At 45.4% G+C, this 13,373-nt stretch overlaps 2 protein-coding genes across 2 annotated transcripts in view; one reads left to right on the top strand and one right to left on the bottom strand.

Moving 5' to 3' along the window:
• Positions 1–3,601: 3,601 nt before the first annotated feature.
• Zbtb3 (zinc finger and BTB domain containing 3) lies at positions 3,602–5,923 on the bottom strand. The gene is made up of 2 exons (XM_028777536.1): positions 5,768–5,923; positions 3,602–5,480 (listed from the first exon to the last, which is right to left on the bottom strand). The coding sequence occupies exon 2, from the start codon at positions 5,427–5,429 to the stop codon at positions 3,870–3,872; it is 1,560 nt and encodes a 519-aa protein (XP_028633369.1). The 5' UTR covers positions 5,430–5,480; positions 5,768–5,923; the 3' UTR covers positions 3,602–3,869.
• Positions 5,924–10,701: 4,778 nt separating this feature from the next.
• Positions 10,702–13,373, top strand: part of Polr2g (RNA polymerase II subunit G) — a 5,025-nt gene continuing 2,353 nt past the window's right edge. The window contains exons 1-3 of the mRNA XM_028777509.1: positions 10,702–10,816; positions 10,941–11,050; positions 11,669–11,828. Coding sequence (XP_028633342.1) covers positions 10,805–10,816; positions 10,941–11,050; positions 11,669–11,828 — 282 coding nt within the window. The 5' untranslated portion in view covers positions 10,702–10,804. The remainder of the gene's footprint in view (positions 10,817–10,940; positions 11,051–11,668; positions 11,829–13,373) is intronic.

Below are 13,373 nucleotides of genomic sequence, written 5' to 3' on the forward strand. Positions count from 1 at the left end.
TGGAGGGAGCAGGCTCCAGCTTTACCAGGCTTTAAGCATTTCCAACAAGATTTGAAGATGGTAAATGAAGAGAAAGTCTGTGGTGTATGTGAAAGGGCGCACATAAAGGGCAGTTTGAGACCCACTCCCTTCGTAGTTTTGCCTCAAGTTCTATTTACATATTACCTGCATTCTTGTTTAGTCCCTATAGGGTTTTTACGGGTTAGCTTTGCAGTAGAGTGCTTGCCTGGCACTCAAAAATTATTTTAAGATATTTTAAGTTTTAATGTTCCTGTAGCATGGCCTGCACTGGATTTCATGGCAGGCCTCCTGTGTCAGCCTCCTAGGTGCAAGGATTATAAGCATGAGCCAGTACACCAGCTATCTTTTTTATTTTATGTGCAATAGTGTTTTGTCTGCTTGTATGTCAGTATGTGAGGGTGTCAGATCTTGGAGTTACAGACAATTGTGAGCTGCCATGTGGCTGCTGGGAATTGAAACTGGGTCCTATGGAAGAGCAGTCAGTGCTTTTATCTGCTGAGCCATCTCTCCAGCCCCACTAGCTTATCTTTACACAGTTTCCTCCTAAGTTGCCCAGGCTAGCCCAATCTATTGAGCTCAAGTGAATCTTCTGCCTGAACCTTCCAAGTAACTAAAACTGCTGGCAAGTTCCACTCACCTGCCTTTAAAAATGAAGGTGTATTTACTTATTCATGAGTTCTTTTTTCTTTCTCCTTCTGTGCTAGGGCTTTACGAATGCTAGGCAAGTACTCTCCCACGAACTTACACTCTGGCCCTCTGACTAAGTATTAGCCCAAGTATTGACCTGACTAGCTCAGTAGTGACTATTACTCAGACTGCTAAGAGAAACTACATCCATTCCATAAGGAATTGTTCTTTACATTGTTCTTTACTTTGAGGAATTGATGTTCTAAAGACAACATACTCTTTTCAACCCCACCCTCCACCTTTTAAGTGAAAATAACTATAAAACCTGCCCTTTTGAAGGCAACTTATTCTTATAAGCATTTTGATATTTACTCTAAGAAAGACTGGAAAAGGTTTTCCACTTGTCTAGAATAGCTTTTACTGTTTATAATTATATCTTCCAGTCTTGGGAGGAATTAAGGCAGTAATACATTTGCATAAATAAAATTGGAAGATACTGTTAATACAAGGAATGTGAGCTGGGCTTGGTTATATATCCTGTAATCACAGCACTGATAAGGTGAAGGCAGAAGATCTAGAGTTTCAGGCTAGCATAGTCTACATTGCAAGACCCTGTCTCAAAAGACCAAGGAGGTAGGCATAGTAGTATATGCCTACACTACCAGAACTTAGGGGATAAAGGCAAGGTGTATCAGGAAGGAGGGCAAAGTAATCCTCAGCTACTTACCAAGTTCAGGACCAGACTGGTCTACAAGAGACCTTGTCTCCAAAACCAGAAGGCAGGGAGGGAAAGGAGTGTAACTGGTATACAATTCAGTTTTCATTCCGGGGATGATGGAGTCTCCCTTTTTGCTGCCTCCAACTGCCAAGCAGCTGGGACTATAGGACCGGCTGCCACTGTACTTGTATTCAGCTTTAGAATTTTCTCAGCAGCAAAAACAAAAACAAAACAAAACAAAAAAAACCACAAAAAAAAAAAAAACAAAAAACCTCTTGCTTCCCATAAGGGCTTTCTTTGGCCAAACCTTCGCTGTTGAGCTCAGTCTCCTATCTCAAAGAGCAGTAACTCAGTAGTTCTGAGTGTGACACCTCCAGAGGAAGGGAAGAGACTGAGAAAGCTTGTTTTATTTTGACCTTCAGTTTCCCTTTCTGTTTGATCCGCATTTAGGTCCTTGTGTGCAAGAGAGGATGTTTGTAAGGCACTGGCTACTCTGTTCTATAGCTCTACCCTTCACAGACTGGAAAGCTGCTTCATTTACATTGAGCTCTTTCCCGTCATCCCATCTCAACACTTCATAAGCTCTAGGCTCTGGTTTTCTTCACTCTATTGCCAATAACTACCTGTATAACTTTATTGAGTTATTTAACACTTTTTAGGCTGCTGTTATCACACACTTTACGGACCAAACCTAAGGTCTCAGGCTAGGTAAGCAATCAGTCTCCAGCCCCACACATTAGGTAAAAGTCAAAGGTTAGATGACTGTAAGATCCTCATGGGGTTTCCTGGCTTCGCTTTCTCAAGCATCTGTCATTTTGGTACCTCCACAGGTTCTTAGCTCCTGTAAAAGTTCTCCCCACAGGATATATTGTTTTCTCTCACCAGTTTCTCATCTTCAGAGACCTCAATTCAAATTCACAAATAGACAAAAATTTCTAGTTATCAATACTTGACACTTTTTGTGACAACAGCGTCTGTTGTCAAAATAGCAAACCAAAGATCTTTTTAGGTACAAAGCACGGGTGGCAAAAGAACAAAGCCATACACTCAAAAGAATAAGGAAACTACTTCTGGGGCTGGAGAAGTTATGATTACCTTCTGTTCTTCCAGAGGATTCAGGTTCAATCCTCAGCATCTACAAGGTGGTTAACAACCCCAGGTCGAGAGGATTCCATGTCCTTTCTGGCCTCAGTTAACACGAATGCATGTGGCACACATACAGGCATACAGCCAAAAACTCATACACATAAAATAAGAATACAAGCTGGGCAGAGGCAGGTGGATCATTGTGAGTTCAAAGCCAACCTGGTCTACAGATTCAAGTTTCAGGATAGCCAGGGCTACACACAGAGAAACTGTCTCAAAAATAAATAAATAAATAAATAAATAAAATAAGAATACATTTTTACTTTTTTTTTTTTTTTTTGAAATAGGGTTTCTCTGTGTAGCCCTAGGTATCCTGGAACTTGTAGACTAGACTGTCCTCAGAGATTCACCTGCCTCTGCCTCCCAGTACTGAGATTAAAGGTGAACTGTCTACCACTGCCCTGCCAATAAATCTTTTCTCTTGCTTTTTTGAGATGGGGTTTCTGTGTTAACAGGCCTGTGTAACTCATCTGGTGAATAAATAAATTAGGAAAAAAAAAAAGTCCCGTTGGTGCTGGTGCATGCATCTCAGCAGTGGGGAGACAGAGGCAGGCTTATCTCTGAAATCTCTCCTGGTCTGCAGAGTGAATTCCAGGACAGCCAACAGTGAAACCCTGTCTCAAAAAAAAAAAAAAAAGAAAAGGAAAGAAACCAACTTCTACCTGCCTTGAACATTTGTTATGGACCAGTATAACAGGCATACTGTCTGGAGTCACAAGCCAAGTTCAAATCCTAGTTTTCTCCATAACCAGCCCTATGACCCTGAACAAATGAATGAGTCCCAAACTCAAGTTTCTTGAAAGGGAGATAAGCCTAATACTAATACCCCCTTGAAGTTGTCAGAAGATTAAGTGATCATATGAAGTGCCCAATACAGCCCAGAACACAAGTTCAACTACAGCAACCCATGTCTAAGATTCCCTTTGTACTCTTTAAGTCTATGCTGCTCTCTCCCTGACTCACTTTTTGCCTCATAAGCAATTAGACCCACATGCTTACCCAATACAGGTGTCAGATAAAAGAACTAGAGGGCAGACATGAAGGCATGCAGACTTGTGGAAGAAACCAGCCAACACCAGTTCAAAGGGATAATTTCAGTGCTAGTTTTATGTTCCAGAATGTGGAATGAGAAGCAGTTACACCTCAGGAAAATTCCCAGTGCCCTTGGAAAATTGGCTGACCTGCTCTGCCCTATAATGTCCTGTTTATCTGGTTGGCCAAAGAAAAGGGTAGACACCTTCGGCTTGGGAAGAACCTTCATTCTGCCACCCAGGAGTGAGGAGATGCCTCCAACCTTCTCTGTAGCCATCTAACAATGGTAAGAGCAGGCCTGCCTTCAGTTCATGCTCCCCAGATGTTAATTTTTGGAACCAAGTACAAAATCTTTGGGTGGACCACCACCACCACCACCACCATGTCTCTCTGTTGTCTGGGAGCCAGAGAGGGGCTGCACCCCTAGAACAGTGCTAGCCTCTGGATCTGGTTTGCTGCGTTTGGCCCGGTCCTCATTGTGAGCCTTGCGGATGTGGCGGTAGAGGTCCCCTGACTGTGTGTAGCTTCGTAGGCAATAGCGGCACTCATAGGGTCGCTCACGTGTGTGCACTGTGGCATGTCGCCGGAGTGTATAAGAACATGAGAAGGTCTTTCCACATGTCTTGCAGGTGGGAACATCCTCAGTAAAATTCCCAAAGCTCCCTTGGGCTGCTTCATACTCAGAAGGAGTGTAGAGTGGTTCATGCAGGGCTGGTGGTGCAGGCAGGGGTGAGGTTACCAGCCCTCGATGATACTGCCCTGAACCTGGCAGCAGATGGTATAGTAGATGAGATTCTGGAGGCAGGAAGTGGTCACTTGGCCCCACTTCCTCTAGTCCTGTTGCCCCTGGCTCCTCAAAAGCCTCTGCCTGTGAAGGCTGTCCCTCATACATTGCTCCTCCAGATGGGAACAGCCCTTCTGATCCCTGGGGCTGTTCCTCTGACAAGTCAGTCTCCTCATCAGAGATCACAATAGCTTCTACTTTTACCTGGACCAGTTCAGCTTCAACTGGGGCTGGAGCCTGGGATAGAATTGGGGCTGGCGCTGGGGGTGGGGCTGGCACTGGGGGATAGAAGCCTTGCAATGGTCCTCCAGTATCCCTTGGTTCTACCACCCTTAGACTCTCAGGAACCACATCAAGAGGAGTCAAGGGCTCCACTGAAACTGCTGGAAGGCCAGAAGAGAAGTAGTTTACAGGAATGGTCTCTGTAGAGCTACTTGGGCTGGCAAGAGAGACAGAGACATCAGCCACTGGTGGAGGAGGTGCCCGAAGATGTGGTGAGTCAACTTCCATGCTTGGTTGTGTAGTGTCAGCCCTGCCGGACACTGCTGGCTCATCTGCAGGATGAGCAATGGGTAAGGGAGTGCCTGGACCCTTCCATTCCTCTTTGCTCCAGCGGGCTGACGGTTCAACAGATGCCAATAAAGGCTGTGGGCCTTGAGAACTGCCCGACAAAAACTCCAAACTAGCAGGATTGGTTTCCTCTTCCTTCTTGGTACTGTCTGCCTCTGCCAGAGCTCGGGCTTGCAACCGCTGCTTACAAACTTTAACAATGTCATTCATGTGCAAGTAGCTGGCAGCTGCCAGCACATCTTCTAGAGGAGTGTCTCCTCTAAGGGCCAGCTGGCCAGCATACATAAAGTCCAAAAGCAACCCAAAGGCTGGGGCAGTGACAATCTCATTGTGAATACACACCAGATCCCTCTTGTCCAATTCCCGCTCCTTGTAGAAAAGCTGAAAGAATGGGCTGCAGGAGGCCAGCACAGCCCGATGGGCCAAGAACTGGGTACTACCAACCATTACAGTGCAGTCACAAAGGAAACCCTGGGACCGTTGCTCCCGCAGGCTCTGAAGCAGCTGCTGACTGTGTTCTGGGAACTCCATAGCACCCCTAGGAGGGAAGGATGCCCAAGAAAGTTCCCTACCACTGGCTCCCTGGGAAGAAAGGACAGTGAGTTAGGTAACTTCCGCAGCAACCTACACATCAGCTCTTAAATAGAGCTGGCTACCCAAGGCCTCTGGCAACATGCCGTCCCCCACCCCCAACCATGTTTCAGTTAACTGCCCTTCTTTTTCCACTGTCCCACCCAAAGACCTGTTGGCTCCGCCCCCTAAACCTAACCTTAGGAATCATCCCCGCCCCTATTCGAAAAAAGCCCTGCCCCCGGAAGTCCCGCCCCCTAACCAGCCTGTGCTTCCTCGATGCTTAACCGGTGCCTTACAGTGACTCCTCCAACTAGGACTGTCTTTTGCGCCCAAGCTTTCCTGGACGATGCCTTCAAGCCCCAGTCCTGGAACTTCCTGTGCTTCTCCCTCTTGCATTCCAAGGCTAAGGACTCCCAACGTAGGAACTAGCAGAGAAAGCTGAGCCCTCACCCACGACCTAGCATCTACCAGAAGAGCTCCGCCCCTTCCCACCTCCGCTATCTTAATTGGCTCAAGCTTGCCCTCTCTTGTTTTGGATTGGTTCACTGCGTGCTACCCCGCCCCTCGGTAACCGGCTTCTCCAAATGGGCAATCCCTGCCATCGCTCAGGCGTCGAGGCTCACGATTGGTTGTTGCTCCTGTCCTAAACTTTTCTTCCTCATCCCGCCTTCTTCCCCCCAGAGACCTCAGGATTGGCTGAACTTCTTCACCTGTTTCCCGTAGGGAAATCACTCGCCTGGGTGGGGCGAGGTTGGTACCGGCGCTGTGTATTTGGGAGTATATAGCCTGTTTGTGCTTAGAAGTGCCTAGAAGGAGAAATATAAGAAAATGGTGTGATAGCCTGTAGGCCCATGTCTAGACCAAGCTCTGCCGAAACAGTAGACAGTAAGCCACACCTCTCAAAAGTGCAGTTCGCTCTTGCAGATCCGGTCCTCTAACATTACCGGATGCGCCTCTAGTTCCAGGCTCAGAAGTGGTATTAGAACTACCTGTAAGTCTTAAAATGAAGATGGTGGACTGTTCTCTAGGCAAGTCCTAGTAAGGACAGGAATGGGACAGAGTCTAAGCATATCTGGTTTGTTAAAAAGTCTCTTCCCTAAGGAGACGGGGTGGGGGGTGGGGGCGTGCGATCGGGATGTAAAGTCAATAGAGAAAAAAAAATCTCTTCCTTAAGGTCCTAATGATAAACAAAGGAAGGTACTATGCCACTAAAGTTCACCATTGGACCACGGACAATTTATTGGCCTTACTTACAGAGCCTAAGTGAGGGGTTACTTACAGAAGTGTGGGTGGGTGAGCCACTTCAGAAGTCTCTGACTGAAGTGTTTACCCAGCGTAACGTCCCTGTAGTCATATAGATGGAGCTCCCTCCCCTATTCATTGTCCACCTATATAATTCTAGCACACACACACCCAGCCCTGGAGATCCCGGGGTCATGTGCAATTAGGGAAGAATTGTATACAACTGGTTAAGGGAAGTGACTGAATACTCAAGTGAGGGTCTCATGACCCTCCACAGCCCCTCATCCTAAAAGGGAACATCAATAATCAACAAGCACAGCTGAGACGATCTTCTGCCTGCAGACCCAGCTGAAGACCTGAAGATGATGGTAGTTTGCCTCCAAAGATACTTCTGTATGGTCCCATAAGACACACGTGCTTGTGCATGTCTACAATTCATTCAGGAGGTAGAAGACAGAACTTCAAGGCCAGCCGGAACAATAAAGTTCCAGGACAGCTTGGACAGCCTAAAGCCCAAGTGTAGGTGGTATACTCTTAATCCCAGCACTTTGGAAACAAGTCAGGCAGATCTCTGAGAGTTTAAAGTCAGTCTGGTCAATATAGTGAGTTCTAGGTCACCAGAGCTGCACCGTAAGTCTCTGGAAATAGTTCCAGGACTGGAGGTTTGTTTGTTTGTTTGTTTGTTTGTTTTTTCAACGTAGCTACTTCTTGTTTGCTTGAGAGGATTTCCCCATGTAGCACATGTTGTCCTGGAACTTGGAGTGCTCCTGCCAATATCTCACCTGGAACTGTAGGCAGGTACCACCACTGCTGTCAACGACGACAAATACTGAAGCAGCTGAAGAAACCTTTCTCCACCTTTTCTTTTTACTTTTTTTTTTTTTTAATAACAGCCCCTCACTTAGCACAGGTTGTCCTCACATTTGCTCACTCCTGGTCTCTCCTCTATTTGAGTCCTGGGATTTTGGGTGTCTGTCAACAGAAAGAGCCTGAATAAAAATTTCAGAGTCTGTAGATACCCAGAGGAAAGGGCTGTAAAGTATAGTGATCACTGTCTCTTGTCTACCCTAATTAACTGCAAATTATACTAGGTTTTCGGGAGTATGTACACTGTCACTCTGCACCAAACATCACTTTGTGACATGTAATCCCAGGTGTAACTTTAATTTTTTCAAACGCCTAATGATGGTTCCTAAACACTTTAATCTCCCTTGTAGCCCACTGCCCACCAGAGGTAGTAGAAAGAAAGGATACGGGGGAAATAGACCTGTTTAGAAAGTTTCTCTGGAGCAACTCCTGTCTGTGTTGTCTAGAAATCAGCAGTTCAGTTCATAGGTTAGCAGCGGCAGCTGAATCCACTCACAGACACTTCAACACTTCATGAATACACCAGCAGTCCAGTTTGGGAGAGTCAGGATAGTAAATATGAATCAGCAGCAGTAGCACAACATAGCAAAGACAGCCAGGCCTCAGCCTTGGCTCGAGTCAGCAGGAGGGACCAACAGGAACTCCAGGAAAAGTTCTAGGCTGTGGCTCTCTCAGGGATGAGATCAGCAGACTTGAGACCCACAAGCCTTGTACAGCTAGCTCTACAAGCAAGCCTAGCTCAGCCTCCGTCACTGTCCATCTAGTCCTATTTATCCTCTCTCCAAACATCACATGTCCTCCATGGGTCTTAGCATGTGTGTACGTCTGTCTCAGTTGACATCACTTTGCCAATCAGGAAACTGCAGCATACGACCAAAAGTTTTTTGGTGTGTTTCTCTTTATGGAGTCCTGACAAATGCAGCTCAACTATGTAATGTAAGGCGGACCAATACATGCATGTCGTTAGCAAAGAATCCTTCATCACCTGTCTTTTCACCTGCTTGCTTTAGTAGAACATCCTCTCTCCTGTGTCTGCTTCAGCTAAATGTTCCTTCATGAGTCTGCCTTAGTCTTTCACCTGTGTCCACTTCAGGAAAACACTCCTTCATGTGCTTGCCCCAGCACCTTCCAACACAACTGACAACTCTTAAGTTTCCACTTCACCCAGGATCCAGGGCTTCAAAAGCAAAGGCAAGAGAATTGTTAAAAGTTCAGGCAATTTAATCCTAGCACTTGGGAGGCAGAGGCAGGCGGATTTCTGAGTTTGAGGCCAACCTGGTCTACAGAGTGAGTTCCAGGACAGCCCGGGCTATACAGAGAAACCCTGTCTCGAAAAACCAAAAAAAAAAAAAAAAAAGTTCAGGCAAGCTTACTCTACAAAGCAAATCCCAGACCATCCATGGGTACATAATAAAACCCTGTCCCTCAAATAGAAAAAAAAGTAAGCCTAGTGCATGCCTGCATAAGTAATCTTTTTGTTTGTTGCCTTTTTGTTTTCTTTTTCTTTTTTTTTTGTTTTTTTGTTTTGTTTTTGCGCCCCCCCCCCCCCCCCCCCCCCGGCTTGTTTTGTTTTTCAAGACAGGGTTTTTTTTAATGTACCCCGGGCTGTTCTGGAACTCATGCGGAAGACCAGGCTGGCCTTGAACTTGGAGATCCACCTACCTTTGCTCCTGAATGTTGGGATTTAAGGAATGTGCCACCACTTCCAAGTGATTTCTTTTTAATTATGTGTACTTAATAATGTAAGTTATCTGTGTGTGAGTACAAGCCCATGAGTGTTGGTATGGTACCTTCTGAGGCTACGAGAGGATTTCAGGTCCCCTTAGAACTGGAGTTGTGATACTTCAGATGCAGGTGTTAGTAACTGAACTCAGGTCCTCTGTGAGAACTTTGTTTTTGTTTTAGATTTATTTATTATGTCTACAGTATTCTGCCTACATGTATGCCTGAAGGCCAGAAGAGGGCGCCAGATCTCATTATAGATGGTTGTGAGCCATCACGTGGTTGCTGGGAATTGAACTCAGAACCTCTGGAAGAGAGCAGCCAGTGCTCTTAACCTCAAAGCCATCTCTCCAGCCCTGAGAGCTTTGTTTTTATTTTATATGTAAAAACTTTTGTTTTTATTTTATATGTGTGAGTGTTCTGGCTGCATCTATGTCTGTTCACCACAAGGGTGCAGTGTCCATGGAGGCCAGAGAGGGCATTGGATCCCCTAGGACCGAAGTATAGATAGTTGAGTCACCATGTTTGTGCTGGGAATCAAATCCCGGTCCTTTGGAAGAACAACCATTGACTTTAAGTGTTGAGCAATCTCCCCAGCTACCTAACCTTTATTTTTATTTTACAAGCATGAGTGTTCTGCCTGCATGTGTGTCTGTGTACCACTTGCATGCAGTACTGAAGGAAGCCAGAAGAGGATATCAGTTTCCCCTGAACTGGAGTTACAGATAAGATTGTAAGCTATCCTGTGGCTGCTGGGAATTAAATCCTGGACCTCTGCAGAGCGGCAAGTGCTCTTAAGGACTGAGCTATTTCTTCAGCCCCCCAAATAAAATAAAAAAAAAATATTGTGCCTGGCAGTGGTGGCACACACCTTTAATCCCAGCACTTGGGAGGCAGAGGCAGGCAGATTTCCGAGTTCAAGGCCAGCCTGGTCTACAGAGTGAGTTCCAGGACAGCCAGGACTACACAGAGAAACCATGTCTCGAAAAACCAAAAACAAACAAGAAAATTACATACATATATATATTCATATATATATATATTTTATATATAGTGTAAAAAATGTATGTAAATGTTTTACGGAGTTTGTATACACAGCCCTGTTTTTTCTGGAACTCACTTTGTAGTTGTGGCTTAGCCTTGAATTTAGAGATCTGTCTGCCACAGCTGGGTTAAGGGCATGTGGCAACAAGCCAGACCTATATAATAACCTTATCTTTTTTCTTTTTTTCTTTCTTTCTTTTTTTTTTTTTTTAGGTTTTTCTAGACCGGGTTTTTCTGTGTAATCCTGCCTATCCTAGAACTTGCTTTAAGTAGGTTGGGAGTCTGAGCCTTGATGGGCAGGCCTAAGGGGCGGGGCTTCATGTATCCCCGCCCATGACATTAAGGCTCAGTAAGATCTGCGGAAGCGACCACGAGAAGTGGTGGGACTTCTGCAAGTGCTTCCGGCGAGGTCCCTTCGTGGGGAGTTTTGAGCTCTGCGGCTCAAGTTTCTGCAGAAGATGTTTTATCATGTGAGTTGGACGCGGGGTAGCGGTGAGGGCAGGGACAGGAGGACCCTGGTGGCCGGGAAGGGCCCACTGGTCGCTTCCTGTCCTCAGTGTGGCTGGCGGAGTCTCCATTTTCCTTTTTCTGCAGATTTCCCTGGAGCACGAGATCCTCCTGCACCCTCGCTACTTCGGTCCCAACTTGCTCAACACGGTGAAGCAGAAGCTGTTTACCGAGGTGGAGGGGACCTGCACTGGGAAGTGAGTTTCTGATTCAGTGTCTGCTGAATGTACGCACAATGACTCTAGTCTGTAACTTCTACTTAACTCCTATCAGGGCTTGTCACTTATTCTGAGGAACCCTTTCACCCCTCCAGGCACCTGAAGCAGCCAGTTTTGCCTGTTTTGGACCCTCTGAAAAGTTGCTAAACAAAATTTTCTTCCCTTATGTGAGATCAGACCGTTATTATGCAAATGTTTTTGGGTTTCGAGATGGCCTCACTATGTGGGCCAAGCTGGGCTCTAATTCAGAGATCTGCCTGCCACTGAATGCTGGAATTAAAGGCTTTCGTCACAATTCTTTGTATCGTTTGTGGTTTTTGAAAAACCTGTCTCACCTTTGACCCTGGCAAGTCCTCCTGTCTTAGTTTAAACGGTACTAAGAGAATAGGTGTATGTCAGCATATCTGGGTCGCCTTGGGCATTTACTGTACAATTATGAGAGCGTCATTTAATATTTTAAGTACTGATCAGTGTCCTGTCTCTTCTTGGTCATTGAGCTGTCTGAGCAGAGGTTCCATTACACAGAGACTCCTATTTCTGGTGGCTTGTTAGAGGCCCTTCACATACAGTAGCTGCCTTCTTTCATCTTTCTTGCAGATATGGCTTTGTAATTGCTGTCACCACCATCGACAATATTGGTGCCGGTGTGATCCAGCCAGGCCGAGGTTTTGTTCTTTATCCGGTGAAATACAAAGCTATTGTTTTCCGGCCCTTTAAAGGTGAAGTGGTGGATGCTGTGGTCACACAGGTCAACAAGGTAAGAGTATTTTCATAGAAAGGTTATTGGGGGCGGGGGCTGGAGAGATGGCTCAGTGGTTAAGAGCACTGGCTGCTCTTCCAGAGGTCCTGAGTTCAGTTCCCAGCAACCACATGGTGGCTCATAACCATCTATGATATGATGCCCTGTTCTGGTGTGAAGACATCGACAGTATGCTCATATACATAAAATAAATAAATAAATAAATCTTTAAAAAAAAAAGGTTATGGGTATTTCCTTAGATGAGGGTTTAGTCCCCAGTCACTTACTAGTTGCCTTAAGTCTTTTGTTGTTGTTAAGATTTATTTTATCTTAGTTTTTTTTTTTTGATTTATTTGTTTATTTATTATATATGAATACACTGTAGCTGTCTTCAGACACACCAGAAGAGGGCATCAGATCTCATTACAGATGGTTGTGAGCCACCATGTGGTTGCTGGGATTTGAACTCAGGACCTCTGGAAGTGCAGTCAGTACTCTTAACCACTGAGCCATCTCTCCAGCCCAGTTTTTGTTTTTTGAGATAGGATTTCACTGTGTAAACCCTGGCAGTCCTGGAACTTGCCCTTAGACCAAACTAACCTTGATCTACCTCTGCCTCCTGAGTGCTGGGATTACCTTACCTGTTAAGTAATATTTCCCACCAAACTTGGGAGTTCTTCTGAATTAACATAAATAGTCAATGCTACAGTAAAAGCCTGCATTGACTGAGTAATTACTGTCAACTCATATTATGCAAACTACCCCCGACTTTCTTTTTCTTTCTCCGCTCTCCTCTCCAGACCTGAAGATCAAACCTGGCGTCTTACAATTCAGCTAAATTTCCAACCCCAAGACTTTTATTCGTTTATTTGTTTGCTTTTGTTTTTTTTGAAACAGGGTCTTACTATGTAGCCATGGCTGGCCTTGAACTCACTTTGTAGGTCAGGCTAACATTCAACACAATACAGATCTGCCTGCCTCTGCCTCCCAAATGACAGGATCAAAGGCTTTTGCCACCATGCCTGGCTTCTTTTCTTTTTATTTTTTTAATTTATTTTTTTATTATTTCATTTTTTGGTTTTTCGAGACAGAGTTTCTCTGTGTAGCCCTGGCTGTCCTGGAGCTCATTCTGTAGACCAGGCTGGCCTCGAACTCAGAAATCCACCTGCCTCTGCCTCCCAAGTGCTAGGATTAAAGGCGTGCGCCACCACTGCCCGGCTTTTTTTTTTTTTTTTTTTTTTTTTAAATGTGTATGGATTTTTGTCTTGTCTGCATGCATGTTTGTGTACCACATGTGTGCTTGGCACCCAGAAGTGGAGTGTTGGATCTCCTAGAATAGGAATTAACAGAAGGTTGTAAACTGCCTTGCAGATTTCTTTGGAAGAGCAACTAGTTTTCTCAACCACTTGAGTCATTGTTCTAGCTCTTCCCCCAGCTCTTTTTAAAATAGAAGCTGATGCAAGAGGGCCTGGTGTGTTGTTTTAGGCCTGTGATCCGGAGAGAGGGCCTGGTGTGTTGTTTTAGGCCTGTGATCGGGAGAGAGGGCCTGGTGTGGTGTTTTAG

This window comes from Grammomys surdaster, unplaced genomic scaffold, assembly GCF_004785775.1.
Source record: "Grammomys surdaster isolate TR1022 unplaced genomic scaffold, NIH_TR_1.0 310, whole genome shotgun sequence".
NCBI lineage: Eukaryota > Metazoa > Chordata > Mammalia > Rodentia > Muridae > Grammomys > Grammomys surdaster.